This window comes from Hippoglossus hippoglossus, chromosome 21 (genome assembly GCF_009819705.1).
Source record: "Hippoglossus hippoglossus isolate fHipHip1 chromosome 21, fHipHip1.pri, whole genome shotgun sequence".
Classification (NCBI taxonomy): domain Eukaryota; kingdom Metazoa; phylum Chordata; class Actinopteri; order Pleuronectiformes; family Pleuronectidae; genus Hippoglossus; species Hippoglossus hippoglossus.
In genome coordinates, this window is record NC_047171.1 from 2,099,065 (window position 1) to 2,121,236 (window position 22,172).

General features: G+C 44.7%; 1 protein-coding gene across 9 annotated transcripts; it reads right to left on the bottom strand.

The window, feature by feature from the left end:
* Window positions 1–1,625: 1,625 nt before the first annotated feature.
* On the bottom strand, window positions 1,626–21,434 carry pikfyve (phosphoinositide kinase, FYVE finger containing). 9 transcript variants are annotated; one of them, XM_034574105.1, is made up of 44 exons: window positions 21,339–21,434; window positions 18,942–19,138; window positions 17,122–17,289; window positions 16,539–16,550; window positions 15,892–16,001; window positions 14,518–14,689; window positions 14,173–14,380; window positions 13,387–13,413; window positions 13,095–13,184; window positions 12,853–13,009; window positions 12,609–12,766; window positions 12,158–12,269; window positions 11,835–11,982; window positions 11,345–11,509; window positions 11,176–11,238; window positions 10,953–11,082; window positions 10,636–10,816; window positions 10,456–10,530; window positions 10,264–10,371; window positions 10,007–10,147; window positions 9,569–9,695; window positions 8,627–9,483; window positions 8,137–8,544; window positions 7,737–7,837; window positions 7,587–7,658; window positions 7,318–7,489; window positions 7,052–7,230; window positions 6,607–6,720; window positions 6,349–6,457; window positions 6,047–6,201; window positions 5,751–5,847; window positions 5,511–5,568; window positions 5,287–5,418; window positions 5,081–5,201; window positions 4,854–4,949; window positions 4,570–4,650; window positions 4,128–4,222; window positions 3,992–4,051; window positions 3,719–3,895; window positions 3,362–3,465; window positions 3,154–3,282; window positions 2,585–2,846; window positions 2,391–2,465; window positions 1,626–2,282 (listed from the first exon to the last, which is right to left on the bottom strand). In XM_034574105.1, exons 2-44 carry the CDS (start codon window positions 19,123–19,125, stop codon window positions 2,167–2,169), a joined length of 6,306 nt encoding a protein of 2,101 aa, XP_034429996.1. In that variant the 5' UTR covers window positions 19,126–19,138; window positions 21,339–21,434; the 3' UTR covers window positions 1,626–2,166. The 9 variants fall into 9 exon arrangements, with proteins under 9 accessions (XP_034429996.1, XP_034430000.1, XP_034429995.1 ...); XM_034574109.1 differs by having other exon boundaries at window positions 12,609–12,754; window positions 18,942–19,141; XM_034574104.1 differs by having other exon boundaries at window positions 18,942–19,141.
* Window positions 21,435–22,172: the final 738 nt, after the last annotated feature.

Here is a 22,172-nt window from a genome sequence, read left to right on the forward strand (position 1 = left end):
TTCACCAAAAGTACAAAATAATGAATTGAGGAAAAATACGAAAAGATAAGATGAGAAATAAATCTGTTTTCAGTTCGTTCTCCGGAGTCGAGACGACGACGTTCAGACGAAGTGATGTTTAGGTTTTCCATTTTTTTTTTATTCGAGTGAATCCTGAAAATAACGAATCTTTGTTGGAAACCTGAAAACCTGAACTCGCTGCCACTCGAGATCATTTTTATTTTGTAGTTTTGGTGAAACAGTTTTTCATAATCCGAGCGGTGCTGATTGAGGAGTTTGTCCTTTAACGCTGATGCTTTTCTGAATTTATCTTAATCTCAACAAATCAAAACAGACGTCACAAACCGATTTGTTCTCTAATGACAGAAATCTTAAAACCTCACAAAATTGTAATTTAACTTTTTAAAGGCATAAAACATTCCCCACACAGATGGGACTTGTAGTTTTTAAGCAGACCTTATGGTTTGTTTTGAGCTGTAGATTAATACACATGAGAGATTTGAAGGATTTGTTGACTATAAGTAAAACAGGAAACCTTTCCAGCCTCATAGTTTTCAGTTGGTCGAGTGCGTTTGTGTTAATTTAGGTACTGATATGAAATTAAAACCTTTTGTACATAATGTCGACGTAAAGCTTTGTATGAAAAACACGAGCACAGAGTGACGTCTCCATCCTGAGCGGCTGAATACGAACAGTGTTTTTTTTTTATTTGAGTTATTAAACGATGTGTGTGTGTGAATATTAACTGAGTTTATTTTGAAGTGGCTGCAGTGAAACGACTGACGTCTGATGGACACATGTTAAAGCACAGTGTTTTTCTGCTCCACTGTCCCTGCTGAGACTGAATCTGTCTGCCAGTATTATTATTAATTATTAATTATTAATGAGCTTCACCAGTCCTGACAATCGTCACGTCTCTGATGAGTTTCTTTCCAGTTCCTGATGCAGTACGACATGTTGAGGGCTGTTGGTCAGCGACACTTTGTTTTATATAAACTGGTCGATTATACAAATCTTTTCTGTCCATGTTCTTTTGTTTTTCACTGAATCGTACGAGTCGTTTAATTCTCGTCAGAAATCAGAGTTTTATTTCTACTGAGGCTGATTTTCTAAAATTTAAATTCAGTTTTTCATTATTCACTGTCGTCTTTAGACAACAAATAAACAAGGGGGGGGGGGGGGGGATTCCACAGCTTTTTATAAAAGGTTCTGCCACTAATTCAAATATTTCTCTATTTTAAATTATGCAGCTTTAATTACAACTATTGAAGCTGCAGCAAACGAGTTTTTACTTGTTTTATAATTTGATAAAGTTGTCAAAAAGTATAAAGCACAAAAATGGACGATTTGTAAAAGTCACAACTTGTTGAATAAAATAACTTCAAGTGATAAAAGTAAGTAAAATAATTGTTTTTAAAGTCAAAACAAACCAAAAATAACTTATTTTCCATCATTTAGAAAAATGTATTTCATTTAATTTGACTCATGCGGTTGTGATCGTGTTGAGCAGAACGAACAGTTATTTTGAATATTGATGAATTAATTTCATGTTTTGTGATCGGTTGTTTTGGTAAATAAAACAAAATCAGAAAATAATGAACAAATAGTCACAAAATGACAAAGTATCAAAACCAAGAGATTTTAATTTTACACTAAAAGAAAGAAAAATAACATTTGGAGATTCGATCAGAACCAAGCTCTCGTCACACAGTCACATCCAAACATCTGATCAATACTAAAAACTGCATCATATCTGATCACTAAAATAAACAGGACATCTTCAGTGTTAATATTTTATAGTCACATCATCTCTGTACAATTACAAACTTTAAATTACATGAATGAGTTTGTTTTATCAAACTTAAACCACAGGACTGAACTATTTCAGATGAAACAGTTCGACAAACGGATAAATTAATGTCTGATGATTCCAGAATTCGTACCCCGTTTTTTAAAACCCGATTTTTAAATCGTCATAATGCCGCGGCTGCAGAGCGGTTCTGCTTCTGTGGAATGATTCTGTGCTGTGTTCTGGTCGAGTCCAGTTTGCTTCCGGGTTCTTCTCCGTCTTTCTTGCGTGACTGGTTCCTCGAGTGTTGTGCGTGGAGAGTGTGAGAGGGAGCAGCTGTGTGTGTGTGTTTGTGTTTCTGGACGCTCACGCACCGCTCAGCAGTTGACGCCCAGGCCGGTCCAGTGGTCCGGAACCATCAGGAAGTATTTGTCCATGGCTTCGCAGAAACGAGCTCGATAAAGCTCCGGAGAGACGACGGTCGGCAGCTTCCCTGCAAACGCACACGAGGACGTTAGAGGCAGAGCGAGAGACGCTTACACTCAAAGAGACGCCCAACGTTACATATTCAACGGATTTAGAAACAGGAAGTGGAGCTGACCTTGACCTCCCAGGATTCCAGTGGATTTGACGACCATCTCCAGTCTCTTGTCCCAAGTAAACGTCCGGATATAATCTGCAGGAAAAATAAAATCACAAACTTATTTTCTGTTTCTGCGATTACTGAACGATGAAGACAAAAACAGGACGAGTGTAAAACAACCACACGATGGCAACGTGTCGGACTTCGGTCACCTATGATCCCGACCACCAGCTGATCGGTGGCATCGTCCCGCCCCACCAGCAGGGAGTAGTCGATGATGAGGTGGCTGGACAGGAAGTAGGCGTCGCTGTGTATGGCGGCGCGCAGGATGGCCTTGCAGTGCGAGCGGATGTACAGCGGGTTGTCGTGGATCAGCTTCAGCAGGTTCTCGTCCAGCAGGACCACTTCGCAGCTTTCCTTCCCCGAGTCCGTCTTCACGTTCCGGTTCCTCAGCGACCCCTTGAGGTCAAACACCTGCGGTGGGGGGGGGGGGGGAAACAGGAAGTTGAGAAGAAAACCAGAAAAATCTAACGTTACTTTACAGAACAGCAAAATGTAAAAGCAAAGAGAGAAGAAGAACTTTTTCCAAGTTGATAGAGAGATTGAGGAAGATGCAGGATGTGATGTCACATGAAGTTAAAAGTGATGCTTTTAAAGATATTATTACTAAATAAACTGGTTTTAACCCTCAAGATTGTAAATGTTGGAAGTTTAACTGGTAAAAAGAAACCTGATCTCCACAGACGTGTGTTCAACAGATTCTTGGCACTGAGGATCTCACCTGAGCCATCTTGCGTCCGTAGAAGAGATTCTCCATCACCAGCAGATCCAGTTTCTTCTCCGTGTTGTTCTGGGAGTTTTTGTAACCAATTCGATAAACTCCCAGGATCTTCGCCAGCGCGGTCGGCCGCTGCGGAGCGAGAAGAAATAAAAGTTTAGTTCTAGAGAGTGGCAGTAACGTCCAGATGATGAGGATGTAAAGTGCAAACCTTCTGCTGCACAGCTCCGGTGATGTAGGTGAAGTAGTTAGGAGCAAAGTCCAGGAAGGACTGAACCTCCAGTCTGGGCATCTGCTTCAGGATGAACCGGTCGTCTGACGAGACACGGACCAGGAGAACACTCAACTTTCTATACTTTTATAACATGTGGTAAAAAGTTCTGTCTCCAAACAACAGGCAGAGGATTCTCAGATATTCAAGTAACAACAATATTACACAGAGAAAAGAGGAAAATATGAATGTTTAAAAGTTTGGAAACAGTAAATCTGCAAATCAGTTAACTGGAAAAAAATATATATAACTTGAATCTTATCAACGTACAGTAAACTGACTCGTTTCGATACCGACCTTCTGTGGCGTAGAACACGGCTCCAGACTTCCCCCCCCGAGCCTGCCAGTTGACGCAGTGAGACAGCGAGCGGACGAAATCCTCCTCGTCGCTCTCCATGATCTCCTCGCGCATCTTGTGAAACTCCTCGGCGTAGTAGATCCGGCAGTAGAACCTGGCGTTGGCGTCAGAGAACTCTGAAAGTTCAGCGCCAGACGAGAGGTTAACAGGTTTTTAATGAAGAACTCCAGAAACAACCAAAATCAAAAAGACGGAGAATAAAAAACACTCACGAAGTTCAATGTGTGGATTCAACGTCTGTTTCTTCTGTTTGTCGCTCAGATCTGCTTCTTCTGCAAGAAACGACATTAACTGATCGGCTTCAACGGTAAAACAGTCGGTGTGAGTTTCTATTGGAGCAGAACTTACTGAGCGGGTCGGCGTCCATGCTGCTGCGGCTCTGCAGGGACGAGGCCGACTCGCTGCCGGGCCGAGCCGGGCTGCTCTTCACCCGACTCTCCGCACTGAGACAGAAAACTGATTCTTACATCGCAGACATCACGTCAGATCGAAATAACACGACTGGGACTCGACTGTTCTACGATCAGAACATCTCCTCTGATGATGATGATTCAGTTCGAACTTTTACACAATTCAAATACTTCTCTCCATTGTAGTTTAAGAAACGATTCAACCGGCGCTGCAACTGACTTTTGTTTTTTACAACTTCCCAGAGAACAAAGTCTTCAAATCACAGATTCATCCGATCACCTTCAAGTTACAGATTACAGCTGTTTACACATCATCAGAGTTTCTGTCTGGATCCTGCAACATGTTCTTGTCTGAGGAGTTTCACGAGAACCCTGTTTACCTGACGACCTGCGGAGCCTCGTCCCCTCCTGCGTTCGACACCTTGGACAAATCATCCAGAGCCGTTTTATATTCCTTACAGCTGGAACAATAAATGACACAACAACATTAGAACATTCACAGGGACACAGTTTGAAATGTAAACCAAATCGTCATCATCTCAAAACTGTTGACAGACTAGATGTGGCTCGTTGTGTGAGAAAGAAAAATCTAGAAATGTGAGAGAAATGGAAAACATCCCATTTGATTTTAAAAAGAGACGGACTGAGATGAGGGAGGAGTCACCTGAGAGCGAAGGCGATAATGGAGCTCGGCTCTTTCTCACACACGGCGATGGGAACCCGCTCGTGTTCGGACATCAGGTAGTGTTTGTCCGGCTCGCTGTGGACAGAGGTCACGTGACAGTCCAGACACAAACTGTTTCATACTTATTCTTATTCTTATACACACAGTTCCTCATTTCTGTCAAAGTATTTCAGTTTTTTCTGCTTGAATTTAAAAAGCTTTCTCACAATGGGATGGGGATGGGGTTGTAGCTGTTGCCAGGCAGGAAGTTGGCGAGGATGGCCTTCATGGTGGATTTCTCCTTCACCTGACTGTCGGTGGAGCCCAGCAAGTGTGCGTCAAACACGTCTGAAAACAAGCAGATGCACAGATCATCAGACCAGAGATGTGTCGTCCGCTGAACGAGACGGTTTGTGTGAATCCAAGCTTCCACCTTCTGGGAGGCTGACAGAGTCCTGCTCAGGGAAGGAAGGCCCGGGCGTGATAGGCTCAGCTCCGGGGTCTCCCGGTGACGGCAGCAGGGAGGAGGTGGAGGCCGAGGGCATGGCGCTGAGGAGACGGTCCTCTGAACGAGAGAATAAACCACAGTCGGGATCAACACCAGCTTAGTTCAAACATGAAACCGGGATCTGATTCGGTCCGAGAGAGCGACCTCACCTTTATCTCCGTTCTGAACCACAGGAGAGGGGTTACGGGGGGAGGACTCCAGGGCGCTCTGAGAAAAACAAAGATAGCAACAATAAATATCATCAAACTACATTAAACCTGAATTCTATCTGGCGCTCTGGTCGGACGGCGTTCCTCTACTCCTCCACCGTCGTTACAGATCCAGCTTCTCTGGTCACACGGTATCTTTAAGGAAACAACTCGGACCCGGTCAGCGAACGCAGTACTGACCTTGCTGTCGTCAGCGGCCGTCTGTCTGTGCCTGCCCGGGCTCGGGGGGACGGACAGACGCTTTCTGCCTTTTTCCTGCTGGAACAAGTCCTGCAGCCTGAAAGGGACAGAGACACAGTTTTGATATTGTTTTTCAAGCCCTTGAAACACGAGACTTGTGGAAATGCAGCCGGACCCGTTTCAGGTTAAAACAAACACACACACGTTCACTTCCTGCTGGGGCGAATTCATTATTCCACGATGCTGTACAACCCTCATATCTTAAAATAAAAGTTCTTTGAAGTGTCGATGCTGACCTGCTGTTCCAGGACTGTAACATCTCACACAGACCCTGTTTCTTCATCACCAGCGACTCCAGAACGGCCTGCAGCTGCTGAGGAGAGTCCACGCCGCAAACCTGCAGTCGAGCTTGAAGCTTCTCGATCCAGCTGCGCAGCTCCGCCTCCTCCATCTGCACACACACAGAAACCAGCCCAGTGAGACGACACACACCCAGAGGTTAGGACATACTGTCAGACCACAGGAGTGTCTGGACCGGCTCTCCATTAAAAAGGTTCGAGTCCGGTCATAATCTCTTGTGCTACGAGGGAGAACCTACGTCCTTCTGAGCGAAGAGGTCCTCCATCTTCTCCTCTCGCGTCTTACTGAAGGTGTCGGTCTTGAGGGACGTGAGCCGGTCATCGATGGCCAAGTACACCTGAGTCACTCTGAAGGGAGAGCAGAGGACGAGCGGATGTGACATTAAACTCAAGATAAACTCTTCTCTGTCGTCTTTCCTCTAGATTATTATTATTACTAGTGTTGTTCGACGTGTTTGTATGAATTCAGACCGATGAGCTCGATGGTTTTCATTTACTTGAGAGAGAAGTCCTTCAGGTCCTGCTGCAGGCTGCCTTTGGACGGTCCCATGTTCCTGATGAAGATCTTGGGACGAGGAAGACAAATCTCCAACAGCCTCACTGAAGAGTAGCTGAGAGGGAAACAGGAAACAGTGCAATTAAATAGTGACTATCTATGTTCATGTTTTACTATAATGTCTTCTTTCTTTATATTCAGCTTTTTCTTTGCTTTTTTCGTGTTTTCTGGATTCAATACCAGCGACCACAGTTTGGGAGATCAAAATAAAGAATAAAATGAAAACACCAGATTAATTCCTGGTGATTTTAACTGTAACCGTTTTAGAAATCTGATGCAAACCAGAAAATGTTCTATTTCTCACATTAACTTATTATTTTCTCTGTGTTTGTTCATATCTAACTTTCTGCCACAAACCAGAGATCACTACATTTCTTCTGACCAACCTGAAGGACGCCACCATCTGGTTGTATGAGAAGTACTGGTGGTAATCTTTGTGCATGGAGTGTCCACACGGCTCTGCATTAGCCCGCCTGGTGTACTGGTGCCCGTAGAAGCGAAGCTCCAGGTATTTGGCAAAAGACATTGACCACGAGTCGTTGGACAGAGGCACGACCGGGGTCACCTGAAAGAGGAGGAGACAATTCACAATTTAAATTAGTGTTAATACTATAAAATATTTAGGTTTATGTTTTCGGGAGCGTCTCCTGACCTGTTTGCAGATGCGGCACCAGGAGTAGTTGAGGATCGTGTGTTGATACCCAGGTACGGGGGAGTCCAGCTCCTTCAACACGATCTGCACGCAGCCGCTGCCGTGCACGAACCGGCGGATGTGGTGCACCATGGGAGTCTCACAGTACATACTGGGGCACTGGTAAGACGGCCTGGAGAAAACATTGGAATCTCACATTATAGAATTATGTTTTTTAAGGAACAATTAATACAAATTCATCTTAAAGTGCACTTCTATCGTCGTCTTACCTAAAACAATATCGCTCCAGGAATATCCCCAGAGAGAGGTCATTCTTGCCGTAGAATTCCATCGTGACGATCCTGTTGACAATAAAATCAGTGACTACGACTCGTTAAAAACAAGACATGAGATTGTTCCTTCAGTCGCGGAGCGTTTACCACGGGCTGACGCAGGGGTTGGGCGAGTTGTTGGACTGAGCGGAGGAGCTGCTGAAGAGGACGCACAGTCTCTGATGGTTGACCGGGTTCAGACAGTCGAGCTGAGGACGACGACAGAAACATGAGAACCAGACGCTGCCACAGACACATTTCAGTTCAGGGTTTGTTATCATCATGAAACAATAAAACAATAAAACAAATCCCCAATGGGACCTCTAACTGTATCTTGTACATTTACAGTGATATGAAACCAAATCAGATCTGAAAAGCAGGGAATGTTTGTATTTTATAAACATAAAATAAAACTACACGCTCAAAAAATCCTCAGATTTGAGAAGCAGGAACCAGCGGATTATGACAACTGATGAATTTGTATTTGATTGATTCGATCTCCGCTCACCTTGGGGGCCCAGCTCATATCATTAAGTTTACTCGGCTTCTCCTCTTCGCCGTCGGCCTTCACCGGTGCTTTGAGCGGCGCCTCCCCCGCTCTGCCCTGGCCGCTGGCAGGAGGGTGCTGCAGGAGGACGCTGCTGAAGGGGTCGGTGGCTTCCCTCTGCCGGATGCGACCTCCCTTCGCTCTGTAGTCCGCCAGCATCTTGGCCAGACCCTGGCTGCCGTTCAGCTGCTCTATGATGCGGGTGCTGGTCAGACTGTGACAGGGCAGGACTTCCAGGGGCCTGGGGGGTGCATTGCCATTGGTCTGACCTCCGACCAGAGAGGAAGGAGCGGAGTCTTTAAGGAGTTGACGCTTTCTACGGCCGTCCAGTTCCTTCAGGTCTTTGTTGAGGAGAGGAGACAGGTAGACCTACAGGACAGAGACAAAACACAGTTCAGAGAAGTGGTTCCTCCTGTAAATCGAATAGTTGAACACCAGCAAAGTTTGGTACCTGTTCAGGAAAATAATCCCTGCTGGGGCAGTTCATGCCGGCGGGTATGAGGAGGAACGGCTCTTTAAACGTGATGAAGGGAGAAATGCACAGGATGATGTCCTTGAGCTCCTGCTTGAAGACAACGGAGATGGACTTCAGACGGTCGTCAAACGAAGCCACCTGCTCGGCCACATACATCCCGGTGTCGTCCTGCAGGGGGTCTCGAAACAGCCGAGGAGTGGGCGTCTCTGAACCGTCCTCGTCCTCCATACTGAGCGAATCCTCCTTGAAGAGGCTGCCCTCCTCCCTCGTATCCCCCTCAGACATGGGGACGAGTGTGTCCGACAGCGTCATGTCCTGGTCGTCCTCCATGAGAAAGGGAGGGGACACGGAGAGAGGAGGTGCAGGTGGACTGGAAAACGGCGAGGAGATCATTGTCACCATGTTCATAGAGGGGGGTGATCTTGTTTTCAGTGCGTCTTGAAGACCGTCCATCTCAACATTTTTGGACAGAGCCTCAGAGAGAAACCCGTCCTCCATGGGTTGTCCATCCAGGAAAGAGTCTTCACTCCCGGACATCTTCTCCTGACTCTCCCCGTTTGTCTCTTTCCCTCCGCTCGCCTCCTCCGCCTCCTCCTCTGCAGAGACGCTCTCCAGCAGGCAGGGGAACGAGGCGCTGTGGGCCAAACTGGGCGGCATGGCGAACTCGTCCATGAGGAAAGAGATCTCCAGCTGCGAGTGGTAGGCCACACACACCATGAGCATGATGATCTCCTTCACCCGCGCCAGCTCGTACTCTGAGGCGCCGCGCAGCTTGATGGAGCAGCCGAGGTGAGGAAGACAGCCCTCGAAGAACATCAGAGTTTTCACCTCGTCTACAAGGACGGACACAGAAGGACGTGTTGTGTTAACGTCACAGCAGCTTTCACTGAGAGTCGAGTGTGTAAATACTGGTCTTACTGTTGGCCAGGGTGAAGGGCTGCATGTAGAACTTGTGGCAGGTCCCCAGACGAGGTTTGGTGAGCAGCTGATCCATGGACATCACCAGGTCTCCCTGCGTCATATGACTCACCCTGTCCAAGACTTGCTGGACAAACAAAAGAGGAATAAGAGATAATTAACAATCAGGTGATGTCACATAACCGTAAAGAATTCAGCTGAGGTCCAGAACTTCTCTGCAAAGACAAAGAGTTAAACGTCTTTCTCATTCCGTGATGAATTAGAAACAGTTCAGGGCTTTTCTCTTCAGACTGATCACAGTTTCCAGGGCGTTGCTTCATGTCATCTTTTACGATTGCTCAATTATTCAAAATCCTTCACAGAGATGAGCATCCTCCACACAGATGTTAATATCAGGTTTGAACAGCGGGACTTCTGCAGCTCGAGGGCTGAACTGACCGGTTTGACGTTGATGACCAGGGTGATGCCGTGCTCCAGCAGCATGTCCTGAGCGATGCGGGACACCGTCTTTTCCACCAACACCAGGTTGGGACGAACGTCGACGATGCGCTGGACATAGTTCTTCAAAAACTCTCGTTCCTGAGGGAGAATTAATCAGAAAGAAAAAAAATCTGAAAAACAAATGCAACAACAAACCAGAAGAAAACCGGTTGTTTCCTCTGTGCTGTATTGTTGACTGAGACCGACTCACTGACCTGCAGCACAATGGGGTCGATGCAGGTGAACTTGGTCTCCTCCCTGTACAGATACTCTATGGAGCACTTCAGCAGCAGGATCTTGGGGTTCTTGATGTAGGCGTTCATCTGTTTACAGGATGTTATATTCAATAATGGCGGGCGAGAATATTTTAATCAATTTTTTACCGAACAGAAGAACGTTGACTCCACCTTCTTGTGGGCGATGTTCTTGGTGCAGACGAAGCCGTTCACCACTGTTGAGTCAAACTTCCTGCCTCCAGAAATCTACAGCACGTAAACAGATTCAGTTCTATTCTGAAAACAGCTCAATGAATGTGACACAAGACTAAAGTTTGACAGTTCGACTGATTCAGTGACACGGTTCCCGACCTTCTTGATGTGGACCAGCTGTCGGATGTCCATGTCGTCGTCGCAGTTGCGAACGTCAGGCCGCACTGTCTGGACGACCTGTCTGACCACGGGGACGATGATGTCCCGCCAGGACAGAGACAGAGACTCGCTGTAGAGCAGCTGCTGCAGCAGCGCCATCATGTGGCTGTGGTTGGCCGAGCTGAACAACAAACAGGTTTTCATACTTTAAAAACCCCTTTTCCTTCGGTCAAAACTCCCACCAACACCCACTGAACTGAACTGTATCTCAATTGTACACAGATAAATGTAAATGTAAATCCAGTGTCTCCACTCACAGGAGCCTCTCCATGGCCTTCTTCTCTCCGTTCTCCTCTCGGAGCTGGTCCAGGGAGCTGAGGTGCCAGCCCAGCGGCGTGAACAGCATCTCTTTGGCCTTTTCCTCCACACGACGGTTGAACAGAGACTCTGCATGAACAATGAGTCACGGAGCAGAAGCAGGTTTTAATGGCTGCAAGTTTCTCCTCCTATAAAATCCATGAGGAAATGCAGAGTTCTTACCCTTGATGAAAGCATCGCTCATGATAATGTTCTGTCCCCCGTCCTCAGACACGACGAACTCGGCTGAAAGAGGAGAGAGATCACACAGATATCTGACCGTGAGACGCAGCGTAGTAACAGTGACGTGTGCACAGCGACCTGGACACAGCTGGACCCACAAATTAAATACCTTTTTGCTCAGTAGCAGGAGGTACATGTGGATATTTGGACTGTTTCTTGATGTGGAAGTTGACATTGTTTTGCTCCATGTTGAGGTTGATGGAGGCCGCGGAGTCGCTGTCCACCACCGACTGGAAACTGCTGACAGACGTCCTCTTGCTGGGGCTGGCGGAGTCTGGACAGTGACGGGGTCAGTGAACCCACATTTATTTATTTCACTGCATGTCACATGTTTTTTCCATCCTCTCTCTCTCTTTCTCTTTCTCACATTGAAAGAGAGTCTGGTTCTAGACGTTTATTCCACTTAATGATGGAGTCTTTTCTCTCCACAGTCGCCAAAGTGCCGCTCATTGTGGGAACTGTTGGGTTTCTCTATAATTTGTAAGGTCTTAAAAATGAGCAGCTACTGGGATTTTGATCCACAGAAGCCAAACCTGCAGACAAAGAGCAACGATCCAACCAAACACAGTTTAGTAAAGCATGAGACGCGAGGTACATACTTGGCAACGTGTAGTCGCTCTCATCTGCAAGCTGCTCTGTGTCGCTGTCATCGAACTTGATGTCTTTGAACCAGGACGGCTCTGAATGTCCCTCCAGGGAGTTGACACTGTCGCTGTCTGGAGACGGCGTTTCGGAGAACTCTGTACTCTAGAGATCAGACGGAGCCACGTCACCATCAGCACATTTCACTTCCCTGAACACTGTAAAACTATTTCCACTGCCTCTGGAATGTGAGAGGTGTTTAACCGTGTGTAGCTTTAGACATTAAACGTCTCGTTTCCCAGAGTGCACGGCATTTTGCTGATCAGGAAAGGGTTCAAACCTGGAGGGGGCGGTAGAGAGCGTACTCGTCCCTGAAGAGCTGGTCGTGGTGGGTGACACAATCCAGCCAGCGCCCGTCCACTAACGCCTGGCCGATGGCGATGGCCTGGGCCCTGCGACGCAGAGACATCAGCAGGAAACACAAGGTGAAGAGCAGCTTTCAACTTGTAAATCAATTAGACGCGTGAGTGACGCCACTAATGATGATATATTTATTCCTCCTCTTTTTATTTCTCATGTGAAAATAGACAAACAAAGCTAAAACTTTAAGTAATTCTTGAATCAAAATGCCAAAGTTCATTGTTTTCAGTTTCTCACATGTGGTTTTCTTTGTCATGATTATAATGGAATACCCCAAAAAAATGACTTCTTGAAAATTAACTCTACTGGATCATTAAAGAGTGAAAACTCTAAAGTACAGCGTAGAATAGGTTTGTCCAGTGAGATCCTACCTCGTGGAGATGGTGCCATTCCTCAGCAGCCAGTTGACGAGCTCCTTTCCCACAATGCAATTGGGGTAGGTCCTCAGCCAGTATCTGTGGTCCTGAAACTCCATCCCCGTGTTGTTGTGGCAGATTTTCTTCCACAGGTCCTTCAGCTGAGAGGAATCCTGTAAGAAATGACAACATTGAACAACTCTGTGTGGATAAATCGAGATGAAAAACAAAAGGATGAAAGAAGGAACAACGCCGTCACCAGTAGGATCTTCCTCTCCTCCTCACTGTGGTCCAGCTTGGTGCCGCTCTTGGTGCCCGACAAGGCTCGGCTGGTGGGGGGGCTGACCGAGCTGTCGTAGGACGGCACCATGGAGGAGCCAGAGCGGTCCAGCGACAGGTTGGTCACACTGGCCGACCTGTGGGAGAGACAAACAGGGAACCTGTTGGTTTGACTGTCCTCGGTCACTGAGCTTCACAATCCAACCCAAAGCAGCACCTGACCTCTTCCTCGCGGGCGATTTGCCGACGTCCTCTTGTAGAGTTGTCAGTCTGGAAGTGAGGCCGCTGCTCTGAGGCTCCTGGTGAATCATACTAACGCACACAGACACAAATACACTTTGACTGGTGTCCTCTCTGCGCTGCACTTCCTCTACGTCAGGTTTACAGTCAGTGAATTTGAGCATGCAGAAAAGCTTTTGGTCTTTACAGAGGTGGAAAGCGTCGGCCTTCACCTACAGAAAGCTAAAGCACAGGCAGGTGTGAAAAAATGAATCAAACAAACAGCGAGACTCACTTCTTTCTCATCCCAATGGGAGTTTTTCTATGCCAGGAGAGAGAGAGAGAGAGAGAGGATACAGTTTTCTATGAGGCAAGTTGACAGATAAAATAAGCAGCGAGCACACTGATTCAAAACAACAGCAGCCTAACAGGCGTGGGGTTAAAAAGCTTAATTTAACAGTTTGCCTGTTTTATTCTGTGCATGGTTAATGAACTGTATCGTCAATAAGTAACTTAAAGTTTGTGTGATTTAAAAGTTATTTATTAATTTGTCTCTGACCTGTTAGATCACAAGTCTTCTTTTGTTGGTCCCTGTGTCTGGGCATCATAAAGACGCCTGTAGTTTCTTACCAACTTGCAAAGTCTCTCCACAAAATGTTCTGTCATTGTTGGATTTTTTACCTCACGTCTTATTTCTGTTTTTGGGTTTCATCCGTGTCCGAGTAGGGACAGAAGGCTCCGTCCATTTCCTTATATGTATCTAACATTAGGCATAAATGAGCCTTTAGAGTGAACTTCTCTTTATGACACGGAGCCGTCATCGTATGATTCTGTGTCTTAACCATGCACAGGGTCCAGTACAAACAGAGCACACACAGATGTTTTAAACAGCTGGAAATCAAGACAGAGAAAAGAGCGAGAGCACAGCTGGTGAAAACTGGAAAAAAGATGAGGGCAGCGTGTTTCCATGACAAAATAATAACATGATAATACCTCTGTGAAGAAATCACTAAACTAAGTATTGATTTTGGTTGTGTGATGAACACTGTGTGTGTGTTTGTGTGTGTGTGTGTGTGTTCACCTCTGCCAGGTCAGGTCTTCCTCGAGGAAGATGTTCCTGCTGGACTTACGCCCCCCCACCGGCGTCCGCGGCTCGCTGGGCTCCAACACGCACACGGAGCAGGGAGAGTCGGACAGGGCGCTCAGGTCCTCTCCGATGGAGCCCGAGTCGGCTGAGTGAGCGTAGTTTAGGGCTATTTTACGACAGTACGTGCAGGCTCGTAGATCCCCTGGATAAACAGAGACCAAGAGAAGACGGGGGGAAGTAAAAAAAAAGATGGATGACGATTAGAGGACAACTTTGGTTCACGATGAACCCAATCAGACTAATTTATGACACAGTATTGATCTTGAATACGTCACTAACCTGTGTAGCCCATGAACTTTCCGGGGATTTCCTGGTTGCAGCAGCGGCTGCAGAAGATCTGGCCGCACAGTCGACAGTGGTGGCGACGGCGGAAGGTGGTGAACTTCTCATTGCAGTCGTAACACTCTTTACACTGACTATCTGGCATCCAGTACTGCTTCAGATCGCTGTCCTGAAGAATAACATGAATATCATCAATAATAAAACACACAAAAACAAACAAACAATGAAACACAAAGTGCATCACAATGCCCTAGATCCTTACAGAGCAAAACAATAACAACTAATGTTCAAATCGTTTATATTTTCACATAAACTTGGAAATAACTCAAAAGGTTTCAGGCTCCAGAAACTTTTACAAACATAAGCAGTTAAGTAGGAAATATTTAGATATTAATTATAAGCCAACTTAAGTCCTTTAGACCAAAGGTCACAATTTCTCTAAATTACAACGTGAAACCAAAGTTAACCAGATCAGATGGAATCAATGGAACAAACACAGAAGCTTAGTTCAGACTTTCAAGTTGAAAAATTAAGTTCCCAGAGAAATAGAAAAGTAAAACTCGAGCACCAGTTTCTAAATCACGTCTCAGGAGGGGAAACGAGGTCGAGTTCGGGATGAGCCTGAAGAAATATACAAGCATTTCACGGTGGACGACTGGAAAACAAGTCCTATTGTCTGATGAATCCACGTTTGAGATTTATTACAAGAACAGAAGTGTGTATGTGAGGAGACGAACAAGAGGGAGAATGATGCCACTTGTTACTGTCCTGTTTTATATCATTAAAGAGGACAAGGAAACTTCAGTCTTATCGGATTAGCTGATAATGACCCATGACAGGTTTATAACCAATATCTGGAAAATCTGGAAATACCCCCGTGCAGGAAAGAACATCGTGACAAGAAAAATCACATTCTTAAATATTCTACAGAAGAAATTCATTTCATGGATTTAAATAATGATCACTTATACATTACATACGTTACAAAATACTCCAACACAACTATAACACACTGGTATCTCATGTTCTGGTATCATAAGTGAACACAGAGAAGGACAAGTCGCTGAAAGGTTGGTTGGGTATGAATTAAAAAAAGCTACCAAAGCTCAATCAACACTTTTGGGAAGATGTTAAACTGACGTGTTTGGTCGTCCATCACAATCATCAAAAGACTAAACGGAGGAATAACTTTTAAAAGATCTGTGTTCATCCCTCCAGTTCCAGGCACCAGGAATCGACTTCTTTATACACAACACTTACCGAGACACAAACCACGATGGTGAAAAGTAAGGGCAGGGATTGGTTTACGTGGAGCGACGACGGCCCGTCCGTAAACAAGTCTGAGTTGTAAAAGGACAAAGAGTTCGGTACCTGGCTCTTTCCCTCCATGATCTCCTTCAGCCTCTTCAGTGCAGTCCGGAGTTGAACAGCTGTACGAGGGTCATGGTTGCTTAGAGGCGCATCTGCTTTCCTGCTGCCGTCTGGAATCATCCACACACACACACACACACAAATAAATAAACTAACTTCACTTTTTCTTTACAATCCATCCTGCTGCCTTGTCAAATGCTTGTATTAGATAAATTGGAGACTTGCTCTGAAGTCGTCTTCCTCATGTCGCTTTTACAGACGCCAGCTCAGTGACAAACATTTGACAACGCACTTCCTCATCTTATGAATAAGTTGGGCAAAAAGTTGCAAATGTGTATTAAAAGTAACACATGATGCAAGTAACACATGATCACTTAAAAAAAAAAAAAAACTGGCCGAGGAACAAAAACATGTTGAGCATAATTTTTGTTAGCTTCAAAATCATTCATGACAAATCATTCCAGTCATTAGTACCTGAGTGGAAACATCAGGGCAAACCAAAGACCAAGAGAAAGCACTGCATTGACAACGCAAATATCAGAACACACACACACACATGCACTCAGACACACAACACGGTTTGAGTGGGGTTGAGTTGTTATAGTCAAGCTAAAAGAAAAAACAACAAAGTGCAGAAGGCCCCTCACCTGGCCAATCCACTGAAATCAGAAAAGACATGAGAACGGTCGTTACAGCCTGAACACGCATTCATCCTCCTCATAAATAATACGATTATGAATAAAACCCTTCGCTTTCCTCTTGTCTTAAGAATCTTCTGTAGTCGAGTTGTAAATTAAAAACCTGAAGGAGACTAAACTAAGAAGAGTAGGAAAACTTTTGACGTCAATGTCAGAAGACAGTGAGGAATGAAGACAATGTTATCAGTGGCCTCTGATTAGTTCATTCAATACGTGACAGGGGCCTTAAAATCTACTTCAGAACTTTCAAATACGAGATGATGAACAAATGTGAGAAGCGAAGGCACATTTAAGCAAAGCATTTTTAAAGACACATATAAAAAAAGTTTGATTATGTATATAAAATACAGTAAATCCTTGCAGGACTTGTTACCACAACAGCCGAATAAGTTGTTAAAACCTGAAAGACAGGACTAGAAACTCTACAAAATAAGAGTTTCCTGTTAACGTTATTCATCACGAACCTGCTTCTTATTTGAGTCGACTCTGCAACACGCACAAGCCTGTAACCCGTACTGTGTGTGTGTTTCACCTGAGGCGGTGGAGGTGCGTCTGACGTGGTCACCGTGTTGTTTCCGGTGCGAGCCTGAGCCGTAGAGGGAGTGGGAGGGGCTTGTGGACCAACTCCTCCTGTCTGACTGGGGAGAAGGGGACGGCACATCTGGCTTGTCTGCGGCTGCTGATGGAGGACGTCCCTCATCTGTTTACACGCGCACACACACACACACACACACGCACACACGCACACGCACACAGTATTTATAAATTCTTTAATTCTACAAGTGCATTGAAGCTTCTTTCGAACAGCAAACGCCGTCTCCACTTCCTCCCACTATACAGTCGTCCACATTTATTTACAGTCTATATTTAAAACACATCAGATTTAAACAAATATCCAGTTTTTTTTTGCTTATCTGCCTTCAAATGTAATTAAATGAAAGCGCAGCCCCTCCTGTGATCTCATCTGTAAGAGCGTTGTGAGGTTTACAACATTCAGGGCCCCATGCTGTGATGGCGGCTGCTGCTCAGAGTGCGGGACTGTGGCGGCAGGACTCTAAACTCACGAGTCATGTGGCTCCCAGGCCGGCAATTCAAATCACATGACCTCACAAGACTTGTGGCTGATTGTCCCTGACGTCTTTAAACTGCCTGAAGTTTGGAAACAGTGAATAAGTCAGTGAGTTGTCTCATTACAAGATTTACAGATATAGTTTTGCCCTGTTAAATTCAGTACCACAACTTAACTCAGTTTAAAGGTCACTTTTCACTTTTCACTAACGGCAGACATCAGGGATTAATGTCAACAAATCTACTTTTATTTTAATTTCTCTACAAGGAAATATGTGCCTCTTAAATATTAACACAATCTCCTGCACATGAATAAAACGTTTCTTTGTGAGAATGTGAGCTTTGTATGACGACGCTTCAGGTAACTTTGTGTGCGACTGTTAAACATTTACTGTGACTTGCACATGTTGTAAAGTTTTAGTCGGGACTATTACCAAATCTTCATAAAATGATATTTCCCCATCGTAAATGATATTTGAATGATACAGAAAATGTTAATTTAACAATCTCTGTTTGTGAAAGAAATCAAATTATCTTATTATAAGATTTTCTGTTTGTACACTAAGGAGACGTTTTGAAGCTGAATCCTTCATGTCCTGAAATGTGTGATTCCAGGTTTGTCTTGTTGTGCAGGTGACTCCTGACTGGGTTGGGACTGGGCTGACTGGGCTGTTTGAACATTAAACATCACAGCGAATAGGCTCAGTTATTTACTTTTCGTGTCCTGAAACCTTTCGTCAAATACCTGAAGGAGTTTTACTCACTCCTCAGTGTATTCAAACGTCACAGCAGGAACTTGATCTTCCTCAGAAAGAGAAAATACCAGTTACAGCAGAACTTTCTATATCTTTTATATCAGTGGTGGTAATTTGACTGCATTTATAAAGTTATTTTCTAGTTTCAACAACATTTACATCACAGTTTACCCGTTCACACACACATTCATACAGAACTTTGTATCACTCAACCATCTCATTCCCACAGACAACAGTCAGTGGGTTCCTCGTCTTGCCCGTGGGCACTTTGAGGACCGGAGGAGCCGGGAATCTAACCACCGACATTCCAACCACTGGATGACGTGCTCTGCTTCCTGAGCCACCACAATCTAATCAGCGATTAGCTGCTTTTTCTGACTCTCACTCCACTCTCTCCACATCTGTCTAAATTGTGTCTAGGGTCAGTTTAGCTTCTACTTTCACACAGGATAACCAAACCAGAATATCGATACACAACGGGGCAACCTCCATGTCATTGTGTGTGTTTGTGTAGACATGCATCCCTGACCTTTGTTGTTGAAACGAAACAGGTTGACGAAGGAGCTGTATGCCGAGCGCAGAGGAGGCTCATCCTGCTCCGGAGTCAGGGGTTTGAAGTGGGTGAGGTGGGAGGGGCTGGCGGGCGAGAGGACGGGCGGCTCCACACTCCACTCCGTTGAGGACGAGGACGAGGACTTGTCGTCAGCAGCCATGTTGCTGCTACTCCTGCTAGAGAGGTAAAACAAAAATATATATACATATCTTAAGAATGAGGTAAGTTTACAGTTTGTGTTTCTTGTCTTCCAGTTTGAATGTGTATGCTTTCATGTGTTTCCTTCATCAAACTGTGACAGGTTCTCCAGACCAGCATCAGTCACTGGTCAGTTCCAAGATCAGGTCTTTAATAACATCGGTTATGGTCAAAACAAATGACAACTGCTACATGAAGCGGCACGTTGCAGTCACAGTTTACACAATCGGCAGTGAACATAAAAATGAAACTATAATAAATCAGCTGTAACAACCAGTCTATCATCAGTATCTCCAGGGTCCATCATGAATTAACGTTGATAAACTTGTTTAACAATCACAGAATGTAAAACGATCTTTAAAGTCCCTGATCTGAAACTCTACATGTTTTATAGGTTTCTGTAGAATAAAAACAGTCCTATGATGTTTGTCCTATGGTTTCATTCCGTCAATCTGAAGTTTCCGTTTTTCCTTCAACAGGAAACAGACTTTTTTTAAAGAAGCCAGCACCAAAAGCTGAAGAGGTTTCTTTAAAACACACAAAGTGTCCACACATCATCTTTCACACTGAACGTCCGCAGTGAGTTTAAATACAGATCGTCCGACTCACGCGCTCATGAGGTGACCGGGCGGCGGACTCGACCCGCCGGAGCCGCGGCTCGCACCGACACCATGATCCGTTAATAACCCGAGTAAAGAACCGGGAGTAAACCTCCGGGTCTCCTCCACACTTACCCGCTGAGAGGACACTACTGACGGCTCCGTCTAAAGCCACGGTGCTGAGATAAGAGGAGAAGGAGCGAGAGGAAGAGGAGCGAGAGGAAGAGGAGGCAGCAGCAGCATCACGTTCCTCAGATCATGTGATCAGACCGTGACAGCGTGACTCCACTGTCCGGAAGTGCCAGAGCCCTGCACCCGAACCCTGCACGCACAGTCTGGGACCTGGACACCGTGCGGAGCCTGTGCACGGGATAATGTGCACGGGATATTGTGCACGGATAATGTGCACGGGATAATGTGCACGGGATAATGTGCACGGGATTATGTGCATAGCAATAGCGATATAACAAATCAATATGATGCTTAGTGGCTGATCAATCAATCAAGAGCAGCTGATTCACTGATGTAAAATTAAAAATATATTTAGTTACAGCTTTACATGCAAATAAGTGATTATTTAAATAAATATCTCACGTTTGGCTGAGCGATAAATAATGTCAATATTCATTGCAAAATTAATTTGCATCAATATCCATATAACAAATGTGCAATATATGTGTAATAATGATATTAAAAGGGAAAGTTGGTTACTTTTTAATTAGTATACATGGCTACTTATTTATTAAAAAAGATCATATTCAATATGAGGAAGTTATGAGTGATATAATGAAAAAGAAGCCAACGTTGACTTTAATCTTCCCAGAAACTCTACAGTAAAATCATCTCTAACTTCACAAAGTGACAGTGGAGGTGAAACATCTGTGTCACCTCTCAACAGAAGCGACCAGCGACTAAAACACAACCACTTCTCATTCAAACATGAATGAAGCAGACCGATGTCATTTTAAATAAATGTTTAGAGTAATCCTCGCCCAATTAATCATTAATAACACATTTAGAACTTGACCTTCTACGCGAAGAGCCTTGAGATCGTGTATATGATGCACATTTCATGGAATTGTTGTCATTGTGCTTTCACACGTAAACACCAACATGTCTCAGCTTCTCTCCAGTCGCGTCCCGATGACGTGTTTTCAGCGTTAAACCCGCTCCGACGTGTTTCCTGGACGATGAGACACAGAAAGTGGAGCCGATCTGCAGAATCACAAACTGACTTCAGACCCGTTTTGTTTTGATTTTCCCAGCTTGAAACAGACGTTCAGCTCGTTTCGTCGAACTTAGTAGCATCGAGTGTCGGCGCGTTTTTTTTGTTGTTGCTAAACAGCGACATTTGCATCTTAATGAGACGAAGCGAAGACAAATAAACAGTTTTCATTCACAGCGAACGCGACAATCAGCCGGTCGAACTACGAGTTGGCTAACGTTAGCCCCGGCTAGCTCTCCCCGGCTAACGTTAGCCTCCCATGCTAACTAGCTGCGATAACTTTACAATAGCAATACTCTTCATGGTTTCAATGTGTCCGGGATCGTCGTGCCAGTAGAAACGTGGACTCACCGGTTGACGTCGAGTCTGAAACATCCCTGAACGCCGCGGATCCGAGGACGAGGAGCCACCAGCTGAAAACACCCAAACACAGGCGGACAGACCCGACCAGTCGAGCCCCGCACCCGCTCTGTTGTGATCCGCACAGGACGGGCAGCAGAGCGCCGAGACATCGAAGGAACGAGTCTTCTCTCGTGATAGAGCGCCGCCTATGGTCAGATTGAGGGACTGACATAAAACAAGAGAAATATTAGGGAATAATTCATCTTTAAAAAAGAACAAATGAAGCACGAGTGAAAAAAAGATTCAATTCATTTTATTTTTGTTTTATTTGCACGACGCCAAATCCTAATATACATTATAAGATAAGATGAGATAAGATGAAACAAGACCAGACCAGATAAGATAAGATAAGGTAAGATTTGTATTAATCCTGAAGGAAATTCTTGTGCCAGCTTGCTCCAAGATTACTGTATCAACAATTTATAACATAATATAATACATTGAAAAAACAATAGATATAATATAATAAATAAAACCATGAAGAGTATTGCTATTGTAATAAAAACATAAAGTGTACACAATATAACAATATAAATAAGAATAAAACAAGTAAGTTAAATGAGACAGAAAACAAATAGTAAACAAAAGTGGCAGTAAGTCATATGGGACACTGAACATGATAGTGAAATAATATGATTCAATTCATATTATTATCCCACACCAGTGGTGATATTGCACATGAAGAATTAAAACAACCATATTGTACTTTCACCTTCATGTAGTGTTTGTGTCTTTGTGTCTTTGTGTCTTTTTGTTCTATTTAATCCTGTTATTGTTTAACGT

Coding starts and splice junctions, on each gene's coding strand:
- pikfyve (XM_034574105.1), bottom strand. CDS start 19,125: ATGGCTGCTGACGACAAGTCCTCGTCCTCGTCCTCAACGGAGTGGAGT. Junction 13,010..13,094: donor AAATCGCCCGCGAGGAAGAG/GTCAGGTGCTGC, acceptor TCTCTCCCACAG/GTCGGCCAGTGTGACCAACC. Junction 3,896..3,991: donor GAATCCACACATTGAACTTC/GTGAGTGTTTTT, acceptor CTGAACTTTCAG/AGTTCTCTGACGCCAACGCC.